The 24732-nt window shown below is 33.9% G+C and overlaps 1 protein-coding gene across 2 annotated transcripts in view; it reads left to right on the top strand.

Moving 5' to 3' along the window:
• Positions 1-24732, top strand: part of LOC124414087 (growth hormone secretagogue receptor type 1-like) — an 80451-nt gene that overhangs the window by 33194 nt on the left and 22525 nt on the right. For both annotated transcript variants that reach the window (XM_046894994.1, XM_046894995.1), the window contains exons 4-5: positions 16008-16116; positions 18145-18216. In XM_046894994.1, the coding sequence (XP_046750950.1) occupies positions 16008-16116; positions 18145-18216 (181 nt within the window). The remainder of the gene's footprint in view (positions 1-16007; positions 16117-18144; positions 18217-24732) is intronic.

Genomic DNA, 24732 nt, shown 5'->3' with positions numbered 1-24732 from the left:
ATTTATTGCGCGGTTACTGACGTAGGTGTCGTCGACTTCGTTAAGACGTGAGGCAGCTCGATATAGACGTCTGACTGAAGTATGTACTGGAATAGGTTTGTCCTATTTGATCTATAGCTTTACTATTTTGATAGACGCCTCTTAAAAGCAAGGATTCAATTATAATTTACATAATACATTTCAACACAGTGAACAAAGAAGGTCTCTGGCTCTTGTCTTCTAAAGACTAAATCTCCGGATTTCATTTTATTCCGCTTCTGCAGATGTCATGTTTACTTCTATTGTATTACACTCGGGGAGGAATGCTTGAGTAAAATACCGTGATTAGATCCTGGGCAATTAATCTGAGAATGAGACATTGTTAGTCGTATACGTAATCAGATCTGAAATTCGTATGTATTTCGTCAGATTATGATTCTTATGTATTGAAACTAGTCAGTTATTGGTTCGATTTAATATCAGATATCAACAATTGTGGGTCTGATGCTGTCTGATTGTATCTTAGTATCTGAAACTTGATCGTATTATTTATATAAATTTTGAACAATAATCAGAATGTGATGTTTTATTCTGTCTATGTACAGGCAATGTCTTGGTTTAAGATAAATCTAATTATCTGATCTTATACGTGGATAGATCTGACGAATCCTTTGTCAGGATTTTAGATTCTGTAACAATTATTTCGAGAAAAGTCATCATGGCTATTAGCCAACCGTAAAAACTTACATAACTTTTCAGATCTGACACATATAATTAGATCTGATTATGTACGGTAAGATTTGACGTTTCATCCGGTTCATTTTAATCAGATCTAATAAAACACAATGTCAAATCCATGCGGACATCGTCATATTTGATTACATATTAGACCTGATAAAACATGGTGAGATTTTAGATTGTATCGATCCGCATGAATTTAATTAGATCAAATGAAACGCAACGTCGGATCTAACGAGACTTTCTTATATCTGAGGAAGATCTGATTATACCATCTAAAATTTGATGTTTTATTCGCCCAAATTTATTCATTGATCTGACGAAACAAGACACGGAACTTAACCGGACGTTTTAAATCTTACCAAGATATGAATGTGAAAATAAAACTTTTAAGATTTAACATTATACCAGCCCGAATTTAAGTAGATCTATTAACAAGATTCGATCATGAGTAAGTAAGATTCTAGATTGTATCAATCCGCATGAATTTAATTAGATCAGATGAAACGCAAGACCGGATCTAACGAGACTTTCTTATATCTGACGAAGATCTGATTATACCATCTAAAATTTGATGGTTTATCCGGCCAAATTTATTCATTGATCTGACGAAACAAGACACGGAACTTAACCGGACGTTTTAAATCTTACCAAGATATGAATGTGAAAATGAGAGTTTTAAGATCTAACATTATACCCGCCCGAATTTAATTAGATCTGTTAACAAGATTCGATTATTGAGTAGTAAGATCTGGCATTGTATCTGCATGAATTTAATCAGATCCTAAGATAAGCAACACCAGATCTAACGAGTCTTTCTTCTATCTGACTAAGATCTGATTCTTATACTCGATAAGATCCGACATTACATCTAGCCGAGTGTAATCAGATCACACGAAACAAACCATCAAATCTATCTATACATTTTTATACCTTACTGGATCTGACATTTCTGAGGCAAATCTGAGAAGTTCTCACTTCAGATCTGACCACGTGCGCGTTATCACATAAAATTAAATATGCAAAGTCAATACGGTTCGATAAGATCAGGTCGCAATAAAAATCCGTCAAATCGTTTCCCGCTTAATTTGAATTGTTCCAAAACCAAAGTACATGTATATACATATATGTATGTATCGGAGGACAGGGTCCCGAAGAAATAAGACCGTAATACCATCAGCAGGCCAGACAGATAGCATCACCTAAGGGGAGGATATATATGGGCAGCAACTCGCGTCTTGGCCTGTCTCCTCACCCCTGGACTTCAGAGACAGTATAAGCTAGGTATAGATATGCGTCTACACGACTGACGTACTTAGGTCGATACCCCGTAGCTACTAGCCGGAAGTAAGAGCGAGCGGAAAGGAGACGCTGAGAATTTCCTATCATCGTTGAACATGGCGCGAGAGCTAACGAGAATAAGAGATGAAGAAAAGACATCTCGGAGATGCATGGTAGCCACCATTTCTCGTAACAGGACGAGCCGAAAAATCCCCGAAAACATTTGGAGGATGCTTTAACCTCCGTAACCATCATCCTCGCCTTTTCCCAACCAATTCTAACCTCAAACTCAGGGTCTAATTTTACCTCTGAGGCCTGCAATGGACTCCTCGGTGTTTCCCTTATGTACTCATTGCTGCACATACATGGACATCCCACTGTAATCTATGTGTACCAACATACATACCCGTCGTGACGTATATATATATATATATCTCATTTGTCCGAAAGATGGAGGTACTCAACCTTTTGGGCTCTACGACCATCAGTCGAGTCGTGTCGAGTCACATCGTTTCAGAAGTGGTCAGAATCCCAAGGTCTTGGTACCTACTGTACAAAATGGATAAATTTTTTGCCACTTATTCTTGGTCATTTTAGAAACCAGTGAAACACGATTGGAGCCAGAAAACTTTACTCGAATTATGGTAGTAGAAAAACACCGATCGTCGTCTCGTAGATTTTTCTTCTATTTCTAGGTTTGATGGGTGACCTTAAGTCCATTTGATTTTACTCTCTTACTTTCTTCGTCGGGACAGATCGATTCTATTTCTCGATTTATTTTCGTGTTTATAAGGACTGCCATTCGGCGTATTTAGCCTCCATGCTTCAGGCACCAATCGTGTAAAAAAATTGTGTTACATTTGAAATTGGAACATTCCTCGAAAGAGACACGTTGTATAGGTAGGTGCGACAATCAAGCTGAGTAAATACTTATTTATACGTTTACCTAAATTAGGAACAAATATTATCTCAATTGAAAGCTCATATGTGCCAATCCTTAGTCAATTCAACGACAATTCATTAGCAAAAACGAGATATATATATATATGTATATAGTCACGTCAGATTGTCATCGTCTACGTTTTCATGATTGAGTAGAACTTTCACGTATCTTTTAGTCGTTTTCAAACTTTCTGCAATATCAAGTGAATTCTTTATACTCCGAACGATTCTGCAGCTAGAAGGTAAAAGTCGATGTACGGTAGTTTCACCGACATATGCACCTCCGGTCACGAAACTAGAATTTTCACTGGATGCACCTGGAATACAGAATATCTTGAGAAGAGACGGAAAACGATAATAAATCAGTCCTTAAGATGATGATACCAGGTACTTGTAGGTGAGTACCTACGTATATACATATATAGGTGATGAACTTTCACGATTTTCAACGTTTTACTTGTATATATCTATACCTACAGCCGTGGTTTCATGGAACGAAAAATGAGGTAAATCGTACCTGAGAGTTCTCAACTTTACGATCTCCTTATATGAGTTCGAGAAGTGGGCCATTCAGGATATGAATTAACAGGGGTTTTCTGGTATAGAGGCCTGAATTTTAGTCATTTTTCTAAGTGAGATAAAAAAGAAATAAAACACATTTTTTACCATTCAATTTTTTTTTTTTTTTTTTTTTCTACAAGACCTTTATCGATGTTTCGAGAATACGAAAAAAAATTCGTCAAAAATTGATATAAAAAATACACAGAGTTATAGGATGGTAAACAACAAAAAAAATGGCGCGTCCTGGTCGACATGTTTTTGACTCTTGTTGTGTTTCGGAACAAAAAATCCAAAGAAAGTCTTTTTCAGTAAAGACGTCGTAATAGTCCGGAGAACGGAAAGAGAAGAAGAATTTTTTTTTAGAAATTTTTTTTGCCCCATTTTTTTTTTGTTTTTTTTTTTTTTTTTTTTTTTTTTTTTTTGACCTTTCCGAATTTGTAAAAATAGTAGCGATTTTCTTTTTTTTTTAAATCCGTGCATCCAACCATGGAAGGATATACAAAAAACATTTAGAGTCTTATTCTTGAAAGTCTAAACTTTGAAATATGGAGAAAAAAAATCGATTTTTTCAAATTTCTAGATCAGATTTTTACCCCCTTGAGAAACTTTGCCAACGTTTCGAGTCACGAAAGAAAACGCAATTATCGAACGCCTCGAGCTTTCCAAAAGCACCGAATGATTGGAGTAAAAGTTTTTACACTACATTCAAATCCATTTGTTCAAACTCTTTTCGCTCACGCGAGGGGAACTCTTCGCTTATCGGTTCATCCATCAAACCTGACACTTTATTGCATTTATAGACAGAAAAAAAATAAACTTGGTGTACCAAAATCATTCTCCCTCCAGTCGTAATCATATGGAGAACGAATTATCTCCTGGGCAGTAGTTCGTGTCAATTACCATCAACCTGCGATCATGACCTAGCTGACATGCTGTCAACTCGATCCGGCCATCCGGCATCACTCTTATTTAATATATTCTCTCTCCCTCTTCGATCGTCGAAATATTCGTTTCCTCTACTTTCGGGCGATTTACTAACGTGAGAATGAAATTTTTAGCATCTACACAAAGAAAGAAAAATGTGTTCAACTTATGGACACCATGGATCTAATTGATTAATGAATTAGTGTTTTGTATAATAAAATCTGATTTATCAATACCATAAAATTTATACACCGTAATCGTCAGATTCAGTAGATTATATATGATTTTTATCATTCCGTTTAACCAAATATATGTACGATAGTCACGATATCAGATGTAATCAGAAGCGTTGAGATTCATTTGGATCTGACACTTTTTTCTTCAAATATCAAATTATGATTTCGATTATGAAATTTCACACAGTGGTTGAAAATCAACTCAAATATGATCAGACATAATTCGATCTGAATTGACGTCTTTGAAAATTTTATTATGCATAGATAGTGTCCAATTTTCAACAACTAAATGCTAATATTTTTAGACAAGTTAGACTTTTGAGGTTATTTTTTTTTTTCCTGAGCTATGATTATAAAATTTTGTTAAGTCATTGCAGGTGTTATGCCTACAAAGTTTGAAAGTTTAGTAAAAGTTTAATGAAAATGAGAAATGAGGAACAAGAGAAAGAAAAAAGCCAAAGGGGCAGATTTCTAGCGTGAAATAACTTCCAGTGGAAAAGAAGAAGAAGAAAAAAAAAAAAAAAAAAAGAGAAGAACGAGTGAACCGCCTCCCACGCATCAAGCATGGCAGCTAGCTAGGCTGTATAACCCACCTCGACTAGAAACGAAACTATCCCGTTGCGTATTACCGGAGCTTTTAGTCTCGGTCGGTCATGTAGGTGCCTTCAACCAGAATGCCACTCCATGTATAAAAGTTGCGGTGCCCTTTGCGCGTCCTACATTGTATGCGGGAATAAAGTCGCCTGCACGGCTCTATCCTGTTTCGCCTAATTCCCTTCAACCTTAGCAAAAAGAAGGAAATACAATAACCAGTCGCCCATGTTTTCCTGCTTCTTCCATACATCCAATGTCGAATGGGCGGAGAAAATTGCCCGTTAGAGAAGGTAAAAAAAACACTCGAGGAGAAAGAGAAAATTATACACACTTTATAACGAAATTAAATTATGATACTGCGGGACTTTTTTTCCTAGGATAAAAATAACAGGAGAAAAATAAATTAACGTTATTGACTATTAAAATTTCCCAAACTCTGAAGATTTTTTTTCTTCGACTAAAGAACGTATTTTATAGATTTTTTTTGAACCTTGTATCCTCTTTTCTCCGAGTGAGAAAAATCCTATTTTTTTTAAATAAATTTTTCACTTTGTATGCCAAAAAATATGATCGATGAAGTCATTGCTGAAATCAATAACAAAAGTTGCTAAAGCGTAAATCGAATTGCACGATATTCATCAGTAGAATTAGATATAATCACGCGGGCTAATCTGCTTGAATAGCTAATCGATCTGTTTGGCAAACTTGGCTGTTTCGAATTTCAATCTAAGTATGTCTATATACCAACCTATATCAATTCGGCAGTTTGTGAAAACACCCACGTACAGCAATCAACGATATTAACCAAAGCGTACAATTTGTATGATCATATAAGGTAACTATTATCTAAACTGATATACACGTAGATGCCGGATGTTTTTTAGGAAACACCGCAGTATGTTGGATTGCCTACCTCTGAGGGGAACAAATATCGGTAAAACAGACTTATCGAGTCATTATCACTTTAGACACGTCAATTCATAGAACCGCTTTAACCCTTTGAAGCATGGTAGGAACCTACGTTGTTTTTCTGCACTTTTTAGTTAGGTACTTTACTTTCTAGATTTATAAATCAACAAACTAGAAAAATAAAGTTTTTTCGGAAAAAATTCATTTTTAAAAAATCCATCCAAGGAAATAAATTGAAATTTAGTGAAAGTTGGCTTTCCGAGTCGCTGACTACGGATCCGAACTCAGATTTTCAAAATTCAAAATGGCGGGTTCTAGATGATGGCGAAAAATTTTAGAAAATCTGAGTTCGGATTCGTAATCAGCAACCCGATAAACCCTCACGTGAGAACTTTCACGATCATACGATCGTTTGAAAAACGTATGCTTCAAAGGGTTAACGTAACTCCGTAACGAAATCACTGAACGCATTTGCGTAGGTTATAAACAACGAAAGAACTGCTTGACCAAATCCACACAACTTAGCAACACCGGCTGTTCCAAATCACTCACGAAGACTTTAAACACACTACCTACCGATAATTCTGTACGTCTGTTTTACCGATATTTGTTCCCCGCGCTGATAGGCAACTCAATATACTGCGACGTTCAGATGACTGGGGCGAATCTGTTCATATGGTATGTTTACGTTTAACGAATGATACGCGAAATTGAATCGCTGATCGCGTGAAATTTCAACATTCTCAATGATTTATCGACGTCCGAAATTTGCTTTTATGTACATAAATAATTTCATTCCCGTTTCGATCAAACTCATTTCATTTTCTATCGTATTTTTTGTATGTATATCTATAACGACGATAAATTTCTCGAGTGATTTACACGGCGATCTAATTGTGGCTTTGACAATCATGACGAAAGCGAGATTCATCGCCTGGCAATGAGAAAGGATTTTGCTTAATTGCGTTTTAGAATTTGCTGGATTGATTGAAAAATTCAATATTTTTCACCAACTGACTGTGCTCGAATGTTTAATGAAATGGTGGAAAAATTCGAAAGTTGTATCACCGATTTCCCTGCATCGATGGGAGGGAATTTTATCGGATATCTTATGTCCGGACCGGCTGTTAAACCCCGCCGATATTCCTAATCATCGCCCCAGCATTCCATTTCCGTTCCCACACGATAATCTCATTACCGACATCCTCCGACCGACGACTTAATGCAAGCTACCTACCGTCAGGTGCGTAACTAACTTTGCATATTGCTTCGCTGTTAAGTAACAACTGTGTCGCAGAGTAAAGAAAATAATTAAGGTTTATTGACTTGAGGATTTTTCACTACCCAACAATCCAAATATCACTTCACAATATCACGCTGAAATTGATTTAAATTCAGAAGAATCTTTTCCCCAATTTGTGTATAAATTAAATTAATCCTTCAAAAAACGATTCATTCAATTTCAAATATACGTAATAGGGTGGGGCAAAAAAAAAAAAAAAAAAAAATGACTTTTTTTTCATTAGTCACCGTGAACATATCGTTCAAGATGGCGATATTTTTAATATTAATTTTTTGGCCAAGATAATGAATAAAATAAATGTTGATGACCAAATTCTTCATGACAAGAAACAGATTTGACAATTTTTTATATCGACTTCAATCGAATGAATTAAATCATAATATACCTTAAATAATAACTATTATTAGTAGCATCAAAGTTTCGTGTAAAAATTTTCATCTACAAAAGATCTAGAGCGAAAAAGTTTGTTCTGGAAGGTCGTGTTTTTATTCTGAGATGATCACCGGATGGGCGAGAAAATCTGTGGACAAAATTAGCATTGAAATTTGTACGGACCGAGAGAGCGACGGCTAAAGACTTTATATGTATAATATTGTTACAGAACTTCCTCCGGGTTCTTGGAAATTTCAACCGTTCTCTAGGATTTACAACCCTTCGTAGAATGATAATATTGTCGAATAAAAAAGGGAATGTCAAGTACATCATCCGTAGAAGATTGAATTGTATCGTTTTTTTTTTTTTTCTAAAAAAATTTATCGTGATGTAGCGTTACAAATAATTTAGTTTATCATTTTTACAGTGTTTAAACGTTTTTTGTTTTTTCAAAAAGGAATTAAAATTTAGTAAACTAAAAAATTGGTGTGGGACATCAAAATATGGAATGATTAAAGTGAAAATTGACGATCACGAAGTTTTTCGGAAATGTCAATACCTGTCAAAAATTGTTGGCAATTGATTAGAGTGAGCAAAATTTCGTAGGTTTCGCCTTTCGAAGTCAGATCTTTTTTATATTTTTTATATATATTTTTTTTTCTCTTCCACCCACCTTTAAGCCAATGATAAATTGCTCAAAGAAACGGTGAACTGTGGTGGTGAAAAAAGAAATTGGTTTCAATCGCCTTTCATGCGGAGGAAATTGGAGTGTGGGAGGAGCGATCCTCGCATTTTGGTTTCGTCGATAATGAAATCGATTCACAAGGTGTCCTGACGCCGCATGAATTTTCGAGCAGAACACTCTGCGGTATCTCATTGTCAAAAAGCTCGCGAACGCATCCGTCCGAAACAAATCACCGCCCCTAATCTTCCGTTGCGTTTTTTTTTCCCTAAAAAACTGTCTTTTGGAAGAAGGTTATTCATCAGTTAACCTCTCACTTGCAATGGCGAAAAAACTGCCTTACCGACCGAGTTTCAGCCTCGCGGTTCTACGATTACTGCAGGCGTTCTAACCTAATAACTTTTTACTTCGACGTGTTTTTGTACGTTTTTTTTTTTATATATAAGACCACCCACTCCTCGAATTAAAACGTTCAAAGTCGACGGTGTTTTTTTTTCTCTCTTTTCCTTTGGCTCGTTTTTTTTCACCACTTTTACGTGCACTCTTCACGCTGGTTGAACGAAACTTTTCGACGGTATAATCTCCGATTATGTTGGAAAGAAATCTTTGTCGTTAACGTCGTCGTCGTAGAAAAAAAGAAAAAAATTAATAATAACTATTTAAAAATTTTAATTTGCCGCCAGCTAAAAAACTTTTTTCCTCCCATTTCAAACCTTTTTATTTGCTGTTACAAAGTGGCATGTATTTCTCGAAAGTTTGATAATCTTTTTATTTGTCGAATTCATGGAATTATAATAATTATATCATTTTCATAACCGAATTACGGTTTATCGATTTGTGAGTACGGAATTTTTTGTCTTAACAGCGGAGGATATATTTTTGTTGATGTTGTTGAATATTGATGAAAACAAAACATTGTTTCTTGATAAAAATTATTTAACTAGTAGATATTAAAGAATATTTTTAATTTACCACGACTTTCAGTCGTAAAATGTCGACCAACAAAAATTTGTTGAAAATTTGATAACTCTTAAGAATTTCACATAAAATAATAATGCTAACAAAATTTACTTTTGTTTGTAACTGATGAGATACTAATTTTATTGAATATTTCGTTTTCAGAAAAATATAAAAACAATGCCGTGTGTATAAAACCGAAAAGTGTGGCAAATTTTTTAACAACTAACAAATTAAACTGGGGAAAGTTGTCTCTGCTTGATTCGAATTTTTTTTAGCTTATCAGAATCTAAGATAAAAAATAATTGAACTCTGTAAAAAGAGAACGGATATTACAAATCATGACGTGATCATTGCGTGGAAGAACGAGATTCTCGTAGATCAAGTAAAATTCCTTCGTGATCTAGTTCAATTAGTATCGACAGTCCGATAGACTTGCCGTATATGTATAGTAGGTATACAGACTGGCTTTGGCCTTGGGGGTTGAGAAATCGATCAATGGTCCAGATTCAGGATACGAGGAAATATATGGGCGTATTAAAATATCGGAAGTGGGCACTCGCCCCCTAAATCGGGGTTTGTTCCACTCGAGAAAAGAAAGTTTAACAGATAAATGCTGCAGTCGAATAATTTCTTTGTCGCATTCGAGTTTAACGGAAGTTTTTTCTATGCCTCTTTTTAGCCGATGCTCGACAAAAGTTTCAAGTTTCGCGTGTAAATATGTCAACTTACCGCGAGGAAAATCGCCGCGAAGCTTGTTATTGACCTGAACGTGACCTTGTTTTTTGAAAAATTTGACCCCCGTGACATCCTCCTCGAATCGCCTAACTTCAATTATAATCCTTGAAAACCGATCGACTCATACTCAGAGAAATATTGACGGAATATCTAAAAGTCGTTGAAAAACGTCGAATAAAAATTTGGTGAAACTGAAAATGGGAAGATTAGGTTTTCGAAACTAAGATTAAAAGGGATTACTCGAAAAATCTTTCCCTAACATGAAATAAAGTTAAAAATCGTCATTTCGAAAGTTCCATTCAGTTCGCGCCTCTGGCGATCTGTATGGTTAAAGACACAGTTCATAGTTAGAATATAGTTTCAGCGCTAACAACCAGGGGGCAGGCGGGTGCCGCTTGATTCCTCGATAAAAGCGAGCGCGCGAATTTCGGCAGATAAGTTTCGGCAGTGAGCGAGTGCGGACGAGCGCAGCTTAGCGCAGCTTAGCGCGTAGTTCATAATTCGACGTACACTCGATCCGGTCTCCCTATATTATGGGTCCACTTTGGCTGCATTAGCACAAGGGCTTGCCTCTTAGAGCTACTAGCCAATCGTTCGACTAGTTCATCAAGCTAGTCAGGGGGTATCACCTGGACGAGTCACGTGATGTGTTCGCGGGTGGTGATCTCAGGATCATATCCGAGGATCATCCCCTAATTCGACCTTGGGTCCACATCCTACAACATGATAGAGGCCCTGAAACGTCTGGGTGGCCTGCAGACTTAGGTAGGGTGTACTTTTTACAATACTGTACGGATTGATCGAAGTCTCGTTTCCTCGAAGTATTGTTTTTTTTTACTTTTAATTGGACTAAAGTAAGAGAAATCTCTTAGGTAGCATAATTGATCTAGAAATTAAGATTGACTTCCGCTGGTCCTCACCTTGATGTATTCGTGTCTGATGCGCTTTGTGGTCAATAAACTTGTTTTCGATATCTGGCTTGCTCGGGTTTTTTCCTCTACTCCGTGGTATAATTCGATAAAACAAATTGCTAATAATTTGAAAATCATCGCGTTATGTCGTTTTGTATTGTTTTCATTAAAAAATCGTATCATGTTTGACAAATTTTCACGCTTGATTTGGTCACAAAAATAGATTCAATGGTAAAACAGATTGAATGGTAAAGCAGATTCAACGATAAAACAGATTCAACGTTAAAACAGATTCGACGGTAAAACAGATTTTTCTTGTAACATCTTTACCAGCAACTCTGGGTTGAAAAGAAAATTTCACTCAGTTGGTCATTTCTATAAAATTAATTTACGGTCGAAATGTGTTCTAATTTGAAAGTGAATAAAATGATAAACCAATTTAACGGCTGTGAAGTTGTAAATAACACAGGTTAACAACAAAACTTTTTCGTTTCTGAGTTTCTGTTTTAATACATAAATTCTGATTCTAAACATCGAAAAACACCAGAATATCCATTCTTAGCTTTTAAAGTTTGCTTTTGTCTGTTTTACGTTGATAAGTGAGTTTTAAAGATTTTAATTGATTTTACAAGCAGCAGGTGATAGTATTTTGATCAAAACGGTAGCAAATTCCATATTACTCGAGTGTTTACTTGTCTATCAAAGCTGTAACAACCGTTCTTGTGAATTAGAAAATTTTCTAAGTTAGAAAATGGCGTCAAGACAGTGTAAACAAGATGTTGATTCATTCTGTTTTATTTGCGGTGGATTTGTTAAAATTTTTAAAAATTTTCTTCGACAGCAAATTTAAAGCTTTGTGAAGCTTATGAAGCCTACTTTAACCTGGAAATTCGGAATCAAGATAAACAATCGATACCTTATTTTGTCTACGTTAATTTAAAATTATATATAAAATTGAAATCTAAAAAGTTTCGAACTTATTTATATTTTTGTAACTTGAATACTCAATAACTATACATACTTATAAGAACAATTAAAGAATACTACAATATACTCATAAGAAAATCACTAAAAATATTCATTGTCGAACTTGATTTTTTATTATTTTTCATTTCTATGCCATTACTAATCATTATTATTGAATTAAAAACATTCCGACGTTCAGCAAAAGTTTTTCTGATTGCAATTTAAAATGAAATGATAAAAAATTCAGTTATTTTTATTAAAATTAGAAAAATCACTCTGGTTCCTACAAAAGCAAGCTTTAACAGAAAAAAAATATTTTTCCCTTTATTGTTAACGTAGAAGAAACCAAAATTTGACATTCATAAGTAAGACCCAAAAATCGTGTCGACCGGTGTAATTAGTCTCTGTTAAGATCGTGTTAAACGTTGAAATTACAATAAAATATAACGCAAGTAACTATTTAGTATAACTAACTATAACTGTCGATATATTTTCTATTAAACGATTAAACACAATGAAAAGGTATAATAATCCATGGCACAAGATATATGACAATTAGAAAAATAATTTTTATTTTCTAACAGCAACTATATTTGTTAACTGCGTTAACGAATAAAATAGTTAACAACTGTTCAGTAACCAATATGAACATTTTTTTGACAAAAATTGTTATTTTGGCTGAAAAACAACGACTTCGTGTCACAGCAAACATCTCGAGGCTTTCCAAAGTTTCGCTTTAATACAAGCCATTTCACCCTCTGTACATCAGCCGCGTTATCGAAAGCGTTTTGGGCTTAAAGTAAAGAATCCCTCTCAGTGTTTGTTTTTAGCCCCAAAACGGTTAAGGGTATAATATTGTCATTTTCTTAGCAATATTCTCGATGGTTTGAAGGCAAATTTTTCTTATCCCCTTCGAATCAACTTCTTCGGTATATTTTCTTAAGAGCACTTTATGAGATTTTAGGAGGCAGGACGACGACGTTGTCATTAGGAGCTAATCGCAGTTGTTAACGAACAAACATTTCCCCGAGTGCTGAGTTGAAGTGAAAAGTTCTTACAGGGATTTTTGAACTTTATAGACAAAAATTTTTTTAACCCTCTTTTACGCAACTTTAAAACTGACTAAAATATTTTTCAAATTTCAAATTAATAGTTATGAAATTTTTTAAATTAGCCTCATTGGTTGATCCTTGAGGATGAATTGTTATCGATGATGTATTCTAGCCACTTAATTCCCATTGTAAACAAATTAGCTACCATTATTGTCTTCGTTGGCATTTTAATTAGTTTCTTTATTGATTAACATTAGCGGACGTTAATGGATCGTGGTTTGAACTTTATGTGTAACAAAAGCATCTGTCATGAGGAATTTCGTTACTACGAATAAAGTCTAATGTAACTAATTTGTCTCCTAATTTGAAACTGCGAAAGTTTGATTTTCAAACTTTCCTTAATCCTGGATTATTATAATTGAATTATAATTGTATTAAAAGTCTCGGAAAATGCTTTTATAGCTTCTTAACTGAAAACAGAAAAGCAATTTTCCATTTTCTTACTTCATTCTAAAAAAAAAAAAAAAAAACATTTAACAATTCTTGTCTGCAACAATCGATTCTTCATTTTTTTTCGCATAATTTCACGGAATGATTCAATTCGAAATTTGAATGAAAATTATTGCCAAAGTGAAAAATTCGCCTCCGGGGTTGGCTTGAAAAAAATTCCTATATCAAGGAAAACGGATTAATTTCCTGTTGGACGATTGGCTGAGCCTGTGACTGTGGCTGTAGCTCTGGCAATAAACTGGCAAGTCCCTCGAAGGCCATTATTTTGGGACCACTGCGAAATACGGATTCCGCCAGCTCCGGTGCGGCTCCGTTATGCCTGCAGACCCCTGACCTGACTCCATAAAGACTTGACGCAGAGCCTCGCGTATACGAGTCGTCTGCTAATTTACAGTCCGTTATACGCGAGATTGCAATTATTTCAGAGAAATTACGAGCGCAGCTTGCTTAGCAGCACTTGACTCGTGTTTTGGAGGGACAATTAGTGTTCGGCTATTATTGGATCATTCCTCCAAGCGTTCACCGAACGATTTTTCAAAACCAGCATAAAGCGTTCCGAACTCGTAATTTAAGAGGATAATTGAAAAACGTTTCTAAGTGGCATTTTTTTGTTTTTTTTTTCCTCTCTTTGTGGGAACAAAAAAAAAATGTTTTCATCGAGGGTATAATTTTTATCGAATTGCCTTTACAAACCATTTTTTCAATACTTTTCTTTGAATGGTCAGGAAAATGTCAGGTATTCTTTGATTCAGTCTATTTTTGTTATGGATTTTAACCAGAAAAAAAAACAAATTTTCCTCATGGAGAAACAAAATCCGAAGAATTGTTATTTTTGAACGATTTTTCAAAACCAACGTCACGCATTCCAAACTCATAATTCAAGAGAAGAATTGAAAAATTTTTGTACGTGTCATTGTTTTTTTATTTTTTTTTTTCAATTTTTCTCTACCATCGATCAGGGAAATTTGAAGAAGCAAAATCTAAAATATTACAGCGAAATTTTTGGATAATTTTAGTCAGAATATTAATTAAATTTGGTCAGGGAAAGTCAGTGAATATTCTCGAGAATTTTTAGTGATCAATTCATATATCCTCTTGAAAACTGAATACAATAGATAAAGAATTTCACAGCCTTGAATCTCTGCAATAAATTTTATTTCCTATTCTTATATTTATTATATTAACCACAAAAACTTATTCGTCTCAGAGAAATTCATTTCAATAATAAAAAAAAATTCTTCGATCATTAATTATTGCCGATTATGAAAAATTACAAGATTTAAAGCGAAGCAGTAAAGTTCTGCGATTATTGTCGTTTCAAAAAATACATTACGAATCAACGATTTACAGTATAAGAAAATTTTTATCAAATTTGAAATCCAAGAACAGCTCGTTCGTACGAAACTCGTATACGTATAGTTAAATTTAAATGAGAGGATACAAGGCTGCCTCATTTGAATATAAATCAGTTTTAATTTTCGGACTACAGACACCATTTACAAAATTAACATAATAATGCCAACTATAACAAATTTCTTCCATATTCCGTGTACAAATTTATTCACTGATAATATCAGAATAAAACCTTTCCCAGCTAAAAATATTCTTATTATTAAGCATTCATTTTTTTCTTTTTTATTCTCTTACATTTTTTCAACACGGTTAGAATTTTCTACAATTTTTAAAAATCGTCTTATTGATCGACACAATTTAAAAATGGGAAAATATTCTGAAAAGTCATTTGTCAGATATAAAAAATTTTGAAACTTACTGTTTTCAAGTTTTTTCTGAAAAAAAAAAACGTTGAAAAAATTAGAAGCGGAAGTCAGTTTACTATATATCATTGTTGAAACATTTTTACACGTCATGCTGGATTTTCGAAAATGTTTTTGATTTTTCCAATGAGGAAAAAAAAATTATCTTGCGAAATATCTGAAAAGATTCTCAACAATCTGGTGTGAAATATGAAAATGTTTCAGCAGCCTGAAATATACTGAAACGACACTAGCTTTTAATTTTTTGGAAAGTTTTTCTTTGGGAAAAAGCTTCCTGACTCCGTACGGCTCTGAGCTTAAAAAATTTTGATATCTGAAAGCTAATCTTTCAGAATTTTGTTGAGATTTTTAAACCTTGTCGATCTGTAAGATGGTTTTGAAAAATTTTCAAAAATTTGCTTTTGGTTTTTTAAAGTGAGAACAATCGTGTAAAAAATTTCGAGCCAAATCCGAAAAGTTGAAGAGTATACGTAGGTCGAAACGATCTCGACTGAACTAATTTTTATAAGTTTTATTAAATAAAAAAATTCGAAGTCGATCGGAATTGTTAATTCATTTTTCTGTTTTCATTTTTCAGGTAAAGCTGTTCCGTTTGTGGAGTTGACTGTGGCTCACGCCTCGGTCCTGACTATTTTGGCCATCAGTTTTGAGCGTTACTACGCAATATGCGAACCACTGAGAGCTGGGTGAGTAGAGATTTTAAACCGAAATTGCCTGAAATTTGGAAAAAAACATTTGAATGTGGCGTTTTTTTTTTTTTGTTTTTTTTTTGTTTTGATGAAATATTCTTACCTTTATAAAAAAAGGTTTGAAATTTATTTTAGTTTAAATTGTTAACAATGGTATTAACAGAACCACGATGGCAAATCATTGATTGATAAAAAAAACAGGGATTATTATGTTCGTTTTTAGTAATGAGAATTTAGTTATTGTAAATTAGAAACAATTATTCAACATTCGAGAAGAAAGAAAAATAAATAAACAAAATAAAATAAATAACTGATAAACGCTTTGTTGAGATCAAAAGTTACGTTATAAATTTGGAGCTTTTTTAATCGACAGAATTTAACTCCGAGTTTAGAATCCGGTAAAAAAAATTAGACGATTTAAAAAATTTCTAGTTTTTCGATTTTCTTCAAATTTGAACTCGTACTGAATTTTCATAAATCAAAAATACTTTCCATTCGGTTTCAATCGAATATATTCCACATGTGTCCACATATTATTTAAAAAATAAAGTGAAAACGTGATGTTTTTTAAAAAAGCTACTTGCAGTAAAATTCTAATCGTAAGAATAAAAATAAACAAAAACAATTTTTTCCCTTCCTAATTTTGCCACTAATTCGCAATCACCGGTTTTGATTTTGGTTCCCGTAAAAATTTTTTCAAAATTGTTAATCTCGTATCGAAAAAAAAAAAAAAAAAAATTATAAAATCATCCCTTCAAAGTCCGAAACGAAAGACTCAGTCGGGACTTATTTCCTCGTTAAAAATACCCCCAATAAGCATTGAAAAAAAAATCGTATTTCGCCATTTTCTCTTATTTTAAATTCGGCAAAGCAGAGTCCCTTTGAAGAGTTTCAGTCTTGCAACTAAGATCGTAAAACCGGCAAAATTTCGAGTTTGTGTGTCTTTCCAAGAAATTAGGGGAGGTCTTAAGTACGCCAAGAGTGAGGTACAAACAGATATTTTTCCTTATGAAAAATCCGCTTATGATTTACAATCTTCTCGGCTTCTCTTATTATAAACAATCCTGCTTAATAGCTGCTTGTTGTAACGGAAGTTAAATATTTAACTTACACTTTGCACAAGTTTGCACTGCAGCACTCCAACCTTCGCCCCCCCCCCCCCTCCTCTAATTGCCGATTTTGCGAAAATAGATCCTTCTGAAAACAATTATCGAATACGAGTGTTGTAGGTACGCCTGGCGAAAACTGAGATAAAATTAACTGACGTTTATTATTGTTTTATTTTATTTACATATTATATTATATTACAGAATCAAGTTGTTTAAGAAATTTTGAATTTTCTTCGAACTAAATAAAATGTAGGTATTCTTTTTTTTTTTTTTTGCATTTTTGATTGAATCTGACGATTAAATTGTCGTCACAACCGTACAAGATGTGACATATTTTTGGTTTTTCGTGTCGTCAAATGTTTGATTTTTTTTTTTTTTTTTGCATTTTTAATTGAATCTGACGATTAAATTGTCGTCACAACCGTACAAAATGTGACATATTTTTGGTTTTTCGTGTCGTCAAATGTTTGATTTTTTTTCCATTTTTCTGACCTTTCAATTACTCATTTTTTTTTTTTTTTCACTTACGATTAAATTGTCACAACCGTACAAAATGTGAAATTTTTTGTTTTTCGTGTCGTAAAATATATATATATATATTTTTTTTCTCATTTTCCTCACCTTTCAGTTACTCATTTTTTTTTCTTCTTCATTTCCGACTGAATTCGACGATTAAATTTTCATTCCAATCATGCAAAATGTGAAATATTTTGTTTTTCATGTCGTCAAATGTTTGATTTTTTTTATTCATTTTTTTTTATTTTCCTGACCTTTCAGTTACTAATTTTTTTTTTCTTTCTCATTCACGATCGAATTCGACGATTAAATTTTCACTCCAATCGTAGAAAATATGAAATATTTTGTTTTTCGTGTCGTCAAATATTTGATTTTTTTTTTTCTTCTTCTCACGTTTCAGGTACGTCTGTACAAAAGCCAGAGCTACTTGTCTGTGTTTCTTAGCATGGGCAGCGGCAGCTCTTTGTACAAGGTAAGATTATTCTTTCTACAATTTTATTTCACTTTTTTTTTATCTCTTACCTCAAGCTGATTATAGTTTAGAGAACAAAAAAAGAAAGAAAAAAAAAAACAGATTTCCAAAAAATCGTCGCCTAATGTTCACGCATTCTCACGCATTGAATAAAAATCCAACCGATAAAAAATTGGCGGCATTTAATTCTTGTTCCAAATTGATAGCCAGTTTTGTTAGATTTTTTTTTTCTTTGGCTTTTGCTTCTGTTTAACTCTTCTTTTTTACCGTGACAATCGCGTCGATTTTTTAATGTTGAAAAGGAGAACGCGTGGATATTACGAACGATATTTATTATCTCTGCAAATTCTGCATTCTGCGATTCTTGAGGCATGCATGCAAATTTTTTTTTTTTTTTTCCTTTGATCCATTTTAAATACGCCAAAGCTACTATATGATCTATATATAATATATATCTATTCCTATACGCTGAAAATGCAGATGCATTGTATAATTATTAAAATCGTGTTTCTATTTTTTTCGTATTTCTCTCGCATTATAACTTACATTCTCTATATCTACACTTTAAAAATTATTGTATAATTACACGCAATACTTGCCCACCAAGCGATGTAAATTCATTCAAGAATATCGATATGTGATGAAAATTGATGACGATTTTTTACGATCATTTGGAGAGAAAATTTCCTAGGATGTATACAAAAAAAAAAAAAAAAAAAGAAAATAAAAACAATGGGAAGGAAAAAGTCGCGCAGATCGACTGGTAAAAAATATTCTCGCGTCGAACGTTGGAAGGCGAATATATATCAGGTGAACGAATGGAAAAGCTAAAACTGTTAGGGGTAAGAAAAAAAGAGAAAAGAAACAGCAAAAAGCAAAAAAAAAAAAAAAAACCACAATCGATACTAATCAAGGTTCGGGTATGGCGAGAAATCGGCAGAACCGAATGGGTCTGATTAACAGAAAAAAAAGTAAGGAAATTTCCAAGTTTTCCATTCAATTTCGGAACTATTGATTTAATTACTATTACGCTGCAATCGCAAAAGCGAGGGTTGTCGGAAGACCCGATCAGGGGATGAACGTGCGTGTTTACTATAGGAACGCCGTGAGTTCGGAATATGCAGTAATATTAAACTCAATTTATCATTGAGCAAATTGCAAATTGAGACGCATATAATAGACCGCGTCATTTGATATTGCAATTACGAAATAATCAAGCCTCGGTTGGGTGTAATGTCGGAAAATTGGGGTTGAACGTTACACTTTGTCAAGTTATAGAAGCGGGCAACGTGGGTTGATAACAATGTGGGCACCCACGAGCAGAGGGATGATGATAAGCCGGATGGAAACTACCCACGAAATTGGAGACAGTCGGATAAAATTCAAGATTATGTCTACAGATTGCGAATTTTCGATATATATATATATTATATACGTATATGTATACATATATACGTATTAGGGTGGCGCAAAAAACCGACAATTTTTTTTTTTTTCTTGAGTCTCGTGTGACAAAATGTTAATTTTTGATGTTTTAAGAGCCCACTCCAAAGGACAGCTCGAAAAAAAAATTTTAAGAGGTCGCTCCAAATTTTTTAAAATTTCAAAAATCGTCAAAAAATTAAATTAAAAAAATTATATTTTCAGTATTTTGTTTGATTTTTAATTCGTGTCGTGGTGTATTGTTATCGATTCTTTCTTAATAAATTGGAGAAAAAAATTTTATGAAATTTTAATATGAATATTAAAAGGTCGCTTGAAAAGATCTAAAGAAATGCACCAAAAAATTGAAAAAAAATTATGAGCGACCTTTCAAAATTCAAATTTTGAACTGAAACTTTCGGAAACTTATTTTTTTTGTCTATAAAATTATACCGTAACGAGAGAAAAAAATTGAAATAAAAAATCTATTTTTGACGATTTCTGACGTTTTAAAAAATGTGAGGTGACCTCTTAAAAAATTTTTTTTTCTGAACTGTTCTTTGGATTGGGCTCTTAAAACATCAAAAACTAACATTTTGTCACACGAGACTCAAAAAAAAAAAAAATAGTCGGTTTTTTGCGCCACCCTAATACGTATATATGTACATACATATATAGTTTTAAACGTGCCAATTATTAAATTGTGAGTTTGCGTTATCGATCAGTTGATGGAATAATAACGAATCGATCTTCCCGTAGCGGTTGCGAAATGAAATATTTATTTTAGCAGGTAATCGATTTCGGAAGATATGTTTAAAAGAAAAATATCACTTTTTCTTCATTCTGCAATTTTCGTGATTTTTTTTTTTTTTTTTTTCACCGAAACGGATGAATGAAATTTTTTTTCATTATCCGATTTAGAAAATAGCAGTTCTAACTGTGATGAGAGATTTTTGATTCATTCTAAAGAAAAACAAACATTTATTTTTAAACGATAATTAAATATCGATCGACCCACTTAACTAGCAAAAGTTGCAAAAATCACGCGTTACTTAATTTAATTCCTTTTAATACATGTAAAAGATGTAATAAAAAGACTTTCTGGAAAATCTGACTTTCGTTCAGATCCGACGCGAAACGCAATCGTTGTATCAAAATATTTCCACAAGGTCTCTTATTTCTCTAAAACGCCACTTTTTTTTTTTTTTTTTTTTTCTTTCTATTTTGAAAAAACTTTCGGCACTTTGCAAATAATTTTCAAAATTTTTTCGATATCCAATTTTTGGATCCTTGAAATATTCTCGAATTTTAAATATATTCCTCACAAAATTGTGAAAGCAATTCGAATTTTATTTGGACATTGAATAATCCGTTACCTTCTCTTTTTTCATTCCTTTTTGCGATAAGATTGAGCGAAATTTAATAGAAATAAAGTAGGTATTCGTATCAAGTCGAGAAAATACGACACGGCGGAGGATCGGATTGATACATTTTCCTGTCAGAATTAGAGGCGCGCCAATTCCTTTGTCTGAGGATTAAAGGAGAGCTGCGTCGACGTTATCTCTAAGGGTCCATTACCCCGTCAATCTAGATCGAAACTGACTTTTCTGGGCACCAAACGACACCCTGGAGTAATCAATAAGGAATAAGTGATGAATCGTATTTGTGGATAATCAATCCCGCGAATGGTGCTTATGCACATAGGATGGGGGGGGGGGCAAAATGGGACACCCTTAAAGCCTTATAAAAAAATTCGGTTTTTAAAAAATTTCAACTATAAACATTATTGAGCATTATTTTGAATTTTCAAAAATTTTCAATAACATTTCCTCCTCCCCCCCCCCCCCCCCCCCCTGACATTTGAAAATCGTTTCTATTTTCTTTGGTTTCAACTGAAAGAAAAAAAAATTTGCTTATTTAAATCCTTAAAAACTGAGTATTTCCCTAAGTACCCCCGTTTTGCCCCCCCCCCCCCCCCCCCCCCTATGTGTTACATAAAGATTCATCACAGTGTCGAGTTGTAAAAAGTAAAAGCCACAGCCAGGTGGGCGAATTTTTTAACCACCGAGTTACTGCAACGGATGTAATTACCTACACTTTGTTGGAAGTTAGTTTTTCTTCCCGGAAAATTAGCATACTTCTCTTACCCTAGATTCGAGAGGCTCCATCCTTTCCCTTATTTTCCCTTGACCCTTGATTACACGCTTTTCCCACCGCAACTTGAAACACTCGGGGTAGTAGGTATTACTCTTTCGTCTTAAGCCAGTTCTACGCGAGAAGAATCAGCACGAGATAGGAAAGGGTCGAAATTCGAAATAGGTGATCAAAATGGAGAAAAGTTTTTATTTTACTGCAACAATAATCTTAAATGTTGTAAATTTTGAAAGGATAGAGTTTTCGAATCGTTACAAATAACTACGATAAATTTTTACATTCGTAAGGCACAATAATTATTTTATAAGAATTACCCAAGAGATTTTTCAAAATCGTTATGCAACTCTTCGTGATTCGAAAAGTCTAACTGGTTAAAAATAATCTGAGGCTTCAGCAGCCAGACTCTGAACTAGCGAATCTAGCGGCGGTTTCTTGTACTTCGCTATTTGTCCAGTTTTCGATCACTAGCAGGTGCTCTCTGTTTTCTGTATTCACAGTTAACCTCAAACCCCTGGATAAATTGAATTTAAATACCTTTCATTTCCTGTAATTTCATTTTATTTTGGTCAAAGTAATTTCAGGGTTCTCAGGGTGTAACTATAATGCTTAATGATCTTTGGAAATTATCGTACAATTTTACGCTCACGCTTTTACCGATTGTCAGGAAATTTTACACTCCTGGGTGTAACAATCTTTATAATATTATCACGCCGCAGGCTCGTCGGGCAACGAATTGAGTGTCGTCTTATGTTTTGGGGTGAAAGAATTTTTTTTTTTCAACCCATAACCGTCGAGAATGGTTTAATTTCAACCCTAGGTACTTTTATTAGTTTCCCCAGGGGTTTTACGAGTTTGGCAAAACTTTTCAACTATAACCTCGCAGATATTGCTCGAGGGTATAAGAATTTGGACAATTTGTCACTGTCCAGCACTGGACGACAGCTGCATCTCTCTTAGTTCGGAAAACCAGCCAGTGTTGCCACCTATGAGAATTTTCTAACCGTGGTTCCCATCAAAAAAAATTTCTTAATATTGAGAAAGATTCTCCTCGCAGTGTTGCCATCTATGCGAAATTTCGTAACCGTGGTTCTCATTTACTTCGTGGTTCTCATTAAAAGAAAAAATTTTAAATTGAGAAATATTCTTTTCGTAATTAACGCTGCATATCTCTTAGTGCGAAAAAACATCCAGTGTCGCCACCTTTGCGAAATTTCGTAACCGTGGTTCTCATTTACTTCGTGGTTCTCATTAAAAGAAAAAATTTTAAACTAAGAAATATTCTTTTCGTGATTAACGCTGCATATCTCTTAGTGCGAAAAAACATCCAGTGTCGCCACCTTAGCGAAATTTCGTAACCGTGGTTCTCATTTACTTCGTGGTTCTCATTAAAAGAAAAAATTTTAAACTAAGAAATATTCTTTTCGTAATTAACGCTGCATATCTCTTAGTGCGAAAAAACATCCAGTGTCGCCACCTTAGCGAAATTTCGTAACCGTGGTTCTCATTTACTTCGTGGTTCTCATTAAAAGAAAAAATTTTAAACTAAGAAATATTCTTTTCGTAATTAACGCTGCATATCTCTTAGTGCGAAAAAACATCCAGTGTCGCCACCTTAGCGAAATTTCGTAACCGTGGTTCTCATTTACTTCGTGGTTCTCATTAAAAGAAAAAATTTTAAACTAAGAAATATTCTTTTCGTAATTAACGCTGCATATCTCTTAGTGCGAAAAAACATCCAGTCTTGCTACCAATCAGAAATTTCGTAACCGTGGTTCTCGGAGAGAAAAAAAAAATTTCCAAATTTGTTTTTTTCTAAATTCTCTTTGTAATTTACGTTTGATGAATTTTCGTTTCTTGGATACAAAAAACGGTATAGAAATCATTCGAACAAAGTTTAACCTCGGAAAAATTGATTCCTTTAACCACGTTCAGAGGATCGATTCATGGAGTAAATCTTGAGTAAATCTGATCGTGAGAAAATTTCGTTTTATTTCAAAGAACCACCGAGTAGATTACGCACATTCTGTCCACCTGTAAGAGTTGGAATCAGTTGCCAAGTTTACTGCTTCGTTCTGCTAACTAAACATTTGTCCCGCTAACTGCTAAGTATCGACGACGAGGCCACAGCACGTGGGCCTCTGGCACAACGTGATCTCTGTAGAAGCTCGAAGGATTGTGGGAAAAATTATTCTACTGTTTGTCGAATTTTTACAAGTCATATATATTAGTTTCAAGTTAAACCTTTAGGATTACTCAGTTGCATTACTCGCAATTAGAGTAAATCGTTTTATTTCCGGAATTAAAAAATTATTTCGTTACACTGTCACGTGATGTGTTGAATTTCGGAAAATTTTGAAACCGAAGACCGAAATGAGATCGATTTTTCTTCAGAATAATTGTAGAATTTAACTTCGAATTCAAAGGGTAATAATTTTTGTTCGTTAAAGGACGGCTTTGAAATTCCCAATATATGCCTAATTTCTCAGGGATACTGAATGAGAAATTTTCCCAGAGGGATATAATAGAAGCCACATCAACTATAAGCTTTAAATTAATCTTGAGCCCCGTTTTGTCACAATTTTTTACGTTACGTCTCATAGTTTTTGGCTCACACTCGATATTCAGCTCGTATAAAAGCTCGGATTATAGTATCGCTGATATAATTTTTTTACTACCACTGTGTGCGAATTTAACCAACACAATAACCAGCAACTTTAAAAGCTCAACTTTTTCTCTTCTTTCCTTTTTTTTTTTAACCCACAAGTTTACGAACTATTATAAAAAGAAAGATCAGACAAAAAGTGAAATATTAACTCGTGTGATATTACGAAAAGATAATTAAAAATCCAACGACGACGTTTATTTAACGACGCGTTAATGTTTTTTCTCCGTTTAAAAAATAACGATGTTCCACTTGAATGGCATTTCATTCCGTTTTAT

This window comes from Diprion similis, chromosome 13 (genome assembly GCF_021155765.1).
Source record: "Diprion similis isolate iyDipSimi1 chromosome 13, iyDipSimi1.1, whole genome shotgun sequence".
Classification (NCBI taxonomy): Eukaryota; Metazoa; Arthropoda; class Insecta; order Hymenoptera; family Diprionidae; genus Diprion; species Diprion similis.
The sequence above is the reverse complement of the archived record's forward strand: the minus strand, read 5'-3'. Positions and strand labels throughout refer to the sequence as shown.